The sequence below is a fragment of the Galeopterus variegatus genome, unplaced genomic scaffold, assembly GCF_000696425.1.
Source record: "Galeopterus variegatus unplaced genomic scaffold, G_variegatus-3.0.2 Scaffold551, whole genome shotgun sequence".
Taxonomy (NCBI): Eukaryota; Metazoa; Chordata; class Mammalia; order Dermoptera; family Cynocephalidae; genus Galeopterus; species Galeopterus variegatus.
This window is the reverse complement of record NW_007726662.1, coordinates 293,942-300,904: the sequence shown is the minus strand read 5'-3', so window position 1 is coordinate 300,904 and position 6,963 is coordinate 293,942. Positions and strand designations below refer to the sequence as shown.

Below are 6,963 nucleotides of genomic sequence, written 5' to 3'. Positions count from 1 at the left end.
CTTCCCAAGCGGCGCACTATCCAGTGCGCCACCGGGCCGGCCCGTGAGATACTTTTTATATTGAAAATTTGTTTAATAAAACTTGACATTTTAGATCTTTCATTTAAATTTTATTTGATATTTTTCATAAAAGAAGATTATTGGTAACTTTCCAAAATTTTACTAGGTTCTAACTAAGTTTAGACAAATGGAGAGAGTAGAGTAACTTGTGTGTCTTATATTCATTGATTTGTGATTGATTATCATTTGCTTTTTTTTTTGTCATCTGGCTGATACAGGGGTTGAACCCTAAACCTTGGTGTTATCAGTATGACACTAACCAATTGAGCTAACCAGCCAGCCTAGATTGGTTATTAATCAATCATAGCTGTTTGCTATCAATTGTTTGAAGAAGAATTATGGAAATTTTTTCCCTTATTGGAAAAATAACACTAGTTTTCTGATTTTTCCAGCTACGGATTTCACTTACTCATTCAAAGTTCAGTAGTCAATATTTATTACTTTCTGTGTGTCAGGCATGGTACTTAGTCATCTATGAATATGTCTTTAATAAGTATTAGAGCACAGTTAACAGATTTAGTTGATCAAATATTCCGAGGAAGAAGAAGAAGGTAAATATCTTTTTTCTATTTGTATATTTGTAGATATTTAAATCATTTATAATGTTTTGACATTTGGCAAATTGAGTTACTCTGTTTTAGTAGTTTGCGCATGTTTCTATCTGCTGAAGGAAGAAAGAAAGATAGCCACTCCACAGTCACTATGGTGAGGTTGCAGTTATTACTGTCTTTCAAGGTTATGGCTGACATATTGGGGTACACAGAGCATAGGACTTTCTGCTGTGAGATTCATGAGGTCAGTGACCATGTCTGTTATTGTTTACTATTCTCTTTTCTGGCATAGTGCCTGGCACATAATAGATACTCAAATATTTGTTTACCAGCCAATTGAATGAATGTAGAGATGTATAATCTAAAGAGAAGAGAAGGGCAAAGTAACATAATTTTGAAATTCATTGTATCAGTTCTGAATGAAACATATACATAACCAATTTGTTGGACTAGAATAAAAAGTCTGTGTACACACACACACACACACACACACACTCACACTCACACACTCTCTCTCTCTGGTGGCATGGAATTATCTATTCAGACTATCCAGTAGAGGGCAGGGCTTTACTTGTGGGAGAATTCAGTATAGCTTTCCATCTTTTGTTGTTGTTGTTGTTGGCTTTGAGTTCAAACCCTTGACCTTGGTGTTATGACACTGTGCTCTAACCAACTGAACTAACCGGCCAGTGCATCTTTCCTTCTTAACATCATGTAAATGCTTGTCTTCTTTAGAATCATCATCATCATCATAAGTGATAAATGCTTAGTTTTCTTTATTATAGTATATTTGACCAAGGGCTGTTGCTTCTCTTGAAGTTAAGAAATGATATACATTTTCTACTAACTTGTTTTTACTTGCAGCCTGGTTTGCATTATATTAATGAATAAATTGTACAAATTAATAAATACTTTAGTAAAAGGTAAGATTTGCATAAAGATACTAACATGTGAGAAGGCATAAGGCCATGCTGGTTTTTTAGATTGTGCATTCCATCTCAAACAGTAGTTGAGTTAGTTATGTTCTCAAATGATGTTCCTTTTGTTCTCATTTGTATTTCCAAAGTAGCATTAGACATAGGTTTAGAGTATTGACAGTTAAGTGCAGTGCAATAATGCTTCATCAGATAAATAAGTGATATTGTAAAGCTTGTCAGCAGAGCATAACAACTACTCACATGTCAGTTTTAAAAGACAAGAACAGGTACCCAAAGGAGAAGAAGCTGTCAGACTATTAAGGCACTTAAGGTCAAATGTCCTTAGGTTTAAAATGTTTGAATAGGCACTTCTCCCTATTCTTTCTGGTAAATACAGTTTAAACTGTTGGACATTGTATATAAAACAAACATAAGAAGACTCTCAAAGGTGGAAAGGAGAAGGCTGACTAGCTAGGGATGATGGGACCCTAGGAAAGACATTCACCAGAGTGGTGTCAGCAGAGGCCTAGTGGGGACCTGAATTCTCATTCCCACACAGCAGTATCAAGGTGCCTCTTCCCCTCTCTGCCATGAGCAACAAAAGATGAGTGGGGAATCTAAATTTTCACCCTCATCTGGCAGTACTAGGCAGCTATCCCTTTCCCCTGCTGGCACAGTGTCACAGAAATCCTGCTGAAACAGATTTAAATAAGATCCAAAGTCTGATAACATAATACCCAAAATGTCCTGATTTCAATAGAAAATTACTCATCACCAAGAACCAGGAAAATTTCTATTGAAATGAGAAAAGAAAATCAATAGACACCAACCCTGAGAAAACATAGATGTTAGAATTGTCTAAGATTTTAAAGCAGCCATCACAAAAGGCTTCAATTAACAATTACAAACGTGCTTGAAACAAATGAAAAAATAGAAAGTCCCAGCAAAGAAATAGAAGCTATAAAGAGGAACCTAATGGAAATTTTAGAACTGAAAAGTACAATAATTGAAAATTTCAAGAAATGCAATGAATAGGTTCAATGGAGAATGGGGATGACAAAGGAAAGAATCAGTGAACTTGAAAAAGATTAATTACTTAATCTTAATGACAAATAGAAAATAGACTAAACAAACAAACAAAACTCCAGAGTATAGAGACCTGTGGGTCTGTATAATAAAAGAACTAACGTTTGTGTCATTGGAGTACCAGAAAGAGGGCAGGACTGAAAAATACTCAATGAAATAATACCTGAAAACTTCCAAAATTTGGCAAAAGATGCAAACCTGCAGATTCAAGAAGCTGAGTGAACTACAAACTGGATAAACCCAAAGAAATTCACATCAATATGTATTCTAGTTCTGCTTCTTAAACCTAAAGGCAAAGAAAAAATCTCTCAAAGAGAGAAATGACACATTGCCTGTAGGGGAAAAACAATTCATAAGACAGTGGATTTCTTATCAGAAAACACAGAGTCCAGAAAGAAGTGGCACAAAATTTTTGAAGGACTGAAAGAAAAGAACTGTCAGCCAGAATTTTATATTCAGTGAACAGATTCTATAGGAGGAGGGGAAAACAAGACATTCTCAGATAAAGGAAAAGTAAGAGAATTTGTTACCAGGGGACCCTACCCTAAAAGAATGTCTAAAGGAATTTCTTGAAACAGAGGAAATGATAAAAGCTTAGGAATCTCGGAACATCAGGAAGGAAGAAAGAACAACAGAAAGAGTGAAGATATAGTAAATATAATAGACTTTTTTCTCTTTTTGATTGTTCTAAATTGTGTTTGACATTTTTTCACCTTTTTCAATGTACATAGAGGAGATATTGAAAAGTTGGAGGAAAGATCAAATATATTACAAATCGGAAGGTAAAGGAACTTAAAGAAAGGTTAAAGTCTCTACACTTTACTGTAACTGGTAAAATGTTGACACCAGTAAATGGTGACAAGTTATGTAAAAGTAATGCCTAGAGGAGCCACAAAAACAAACAAAAAATTCACCAAAAAAACTATTCAAAGAGATGCATTCAAAAACACTTTAGATAAACAAAAATGTAATTTAAACTATGTTCAAGTAACCCACAAGAAGGAAGAAGAAAGAAAACGGATGAGAGAAATAAAAAATGAAATGGCAGGCTTAAATCCTAACATATCAGCGATTCCGTTAAATGTAAATGATATAAATTCACCTATTAAAAAACATAGATTTTCGGAGTGGATTTAAAAAATGATACACTGTGCTGTTTATAAGAAGTCATTTCAGTGATATAGTCAGTTTGAGAGTAAAAGGGAGCTTTATTTGTAATAGCCAAAAACTGAAAACAACCAAAATGCCACTCAGTATGTGAATGGTTAAACAAACTGTGGTATTTTCATACCATGGAATACTATTCAGTAATGAGAGGGATTAAACTATTGATACTCGCAGCAACTTGCATGGATCTCAAGACCATGATGCAGGGTGAAAAAAGGCAATTTGAAGGGACAGATACTGTATGATTCCATTTGTATAAAATGACAAAATTATAGAGATGGAAAACAGATTAGTAGTTGCTAGGGGTTAGGAATAGTGGGAGAAAGGATGGTGAGTGTGACTATAAATGGGTAGCACAAGATCCTTGTTGTATGGAATAGTTCTGTATCTTGACTTTGGAGGTGGTTACACAAATGTATAGGTGTGATAAAATGGTATAGAATGATACAAACACATTGTACCAGTATTAATTATCTGGTCTTGATGGTGTGCTATAGTTACATAAAATGTAACCATTAAGGGAAACTGGGTGAGCGGTATACTGTACCTCTATACTGTTGTACCAGTATTAATTATCTGGTCTTGATGGTGTGCTATAGTTACATAAAATGTAACCATTGAGGGAAACTGGGTGAGCGGTATACTGTACCTCTATACTGTTTTTGCAGCATCCTGTTAATCTATAAAACAGATGCATTAATATACAAAGGGTCTTCAAAAATTTCATGGAAATATTTGTATTTTTTAATTCCATTTTTCTATGAATTTTTTGAAGTACCCTCATATTTTATATGTACTCAGGTATAGGAAAGCAAGTATCTTCAGCATGTACCCCTAAAATGGTAGAATACCTTCTATGTGAATATATGATTTTTAGTTTTTATATTTATCAGAGTTAAAGAGGCTTATTATGAAGAGGTAGCCATTTAACCACTCTGAACTCTAACTTTTTTTTTTTTCATGTGTTGACTTCCTGCTTTGGAAGATTAGAATTTAGCTGCTGTTCTCACTTTCCCCATCACTACTAACACAAGCCTTATTTCTGCCTCCCCATTTTTCTGCTGTGGTTGTCATATTCATTTCAATTACATCAATATTCTGTTTCTTCAGTTGAATGACATACACACTATTCATATCTGGGCTATAATTGGTTTTCCTCTGTTGTACAAGTTTTTGTTTTTCCCAGAATTAATAACTGCCTTGTGTTCACTTGCTTAATTTTCTATATACTTATGATTAATTGAATCGCAAACTACCTGAATTGCAAATATCTTTCTGTTCATTCCAGATATCAGTTTTCCCATTATCTTAATTGAAAGAGGGAGGTAAGCATAAGTTGTGTTTTAGAGCTTTGGTAGAAAGAAAATTCTTAGTTTTAGAATTTAATTGCAAAACCAGAGCAAATGAAAATTATCTTTGTTACTTTTTCTGTTTACTCACATACCCTGTCTAGCTGCAGGTAAACAAATGGTTTTACCTTTATTTCAGCCTAGCTCCCGATAACCAAAAAACTCTGAAGGTATTTGTGAAGAGTCTGTATCCTCATCAATTCTAAACACTGGTCACATAGGGAAATGGGGAGAGCTGTGGAATAGAGACCACAACACTTGGGTTTTTGTTCTGATTTAGTTAATTGGTCTTCTAAATCTAGAATGATCAGTTAACCTACTTGGCCTCAGTTTTCTTTTCTCTGTAATAATGACAAGATCAAAATTGATTATAACTGAGACCTCTTCTAGTTAAAATGTGATTTCAAAGAAATTATTTACTTCAATCCTGACTATATATTTTACCTCTAAATTAAAACTGTTATCATTTTCAGTACTTTTAAAGAAATGCCCTGATATTTAGAGAGAAACTGGATTAAAAGGCCTGAAGTGATACCTAAAGCCTTGCAGAGATGAGGAATTACAAAAGACAAAAATGAACCATGAATGTCATCTTTGTTGTGCTTCAAATTATGATATGGGAATTGTGGTTTTAATTTTCTAAGAGTGCCTAGAAAAAGAAAATTCTAAGGTCACGGAAGCCTCATTGTTTACTACCCAATAGGTTAGATTTGATAAATATAATATGCTCTGAAGTAATTAGTGTGGCTTTTATGATGATTTCTTTAAATTATAGACTTTTGAAGCTACCTGGGTTCTTGGCTTCTGAGAGAGTCCTTGGTGGTCTGTCAGTTTTCAGTTGATGTAACCAAGGGCAGAATGTACTGTTTTTCATTTGCAAGTGTTTTGTTTCACTGTGAATGTTGGTGTGAGAGATATTTGATATTTGGTATACTTAATTCATTTTCAGAAGGCATTAAGGTGGATTATGTACACTTGGAAATGAATTCGTAAGTTTATTGGCTCACCTGTTGCTCTACTTTTACATGTGTTTGATGATGCTGTTACTGTGCCTGAAAAGCAGATATGTAACTTAATATAACAAACAATTGTTCGTAGGTTATTATTATTCATATAATGTATTTTATTGGTTTTCAGGTACTTGAAGAAGCAGAAGCTCAACATTTATATCAGTCCATTTTGCCTGATATGGTGAAAATTGCACTCTGTCTGCCAAATATTTGCACCCAGGTTAGTAGATGTGACTTCCTCAGTAGCTTTCCTGAAACTCAAAAATTGAATTTCCTTTAAACTCTAATGGCCAAGGTTAAAGCCCGAGAGGGAGAAAGATGGAAAACAGTTTTTGCTACAGGATATGGCAATTCTGCTACATTAAAGAAAAGGTTAGAGGCTAGAGAGAATGCTACAAAAGTACATTAAAAATGCAGCATTCAATTTCTGAGCTTCAGGTTATGCTGTTGAAGTTTGTTTACTCAGACTTGTTTTTTATTTAAACAATCTTTTTTTAAAACAATCTTTACCTTTAAAAAAAAAGTAGTCATTATTTTAAAACATACTAATGAGTTTGGAATATTTTGTTTTTGAAATGGCTTAATACAACCCACTGCTTCCTCCTCCTCCCCCTAAACAATGTATTGTTTAACAGATGAGTTTATGGTACTTTCTTAAAAGAAATAATTTGATATTATTACATTTTGTTTGGTGTGCATTAATGATATATTGCTACATAACAAATTACTTCAAAATTTATTGGCTTAAAACAATAACCATTGTTTATCTCCCAGTTGCTGTTAGTCAGGAATTTGGGAGCAGCATTGCTGAGTGGTGGTGGTT

General features: G+C 33.9%; 1 protein-coding gene across 2 annotated transcripts in view; it reads left to right on the top strand.

The window, feature by feature from the left end:
- Nucleotides 1-6,963, top strand: part of PARG (poly (ADP-ribose) glycohydrolase) — a 117,977-nt gene that overhangs the window by 45,182 nt on the left and 65,832 nt on the right. For both annotated transcript variants that reach the window (XM_008569987.1, XM_008569988.1), the window contains exon 8: nt 6,268-6,360. In XM_008569987.1, coding sequence (XP_008568209.1) covers nt 6,268-6,360 — 93 coding nt within the window. The remainder of the gene's footprint in view (nt 1-6,267; nt 6,361-6,963) is intronic.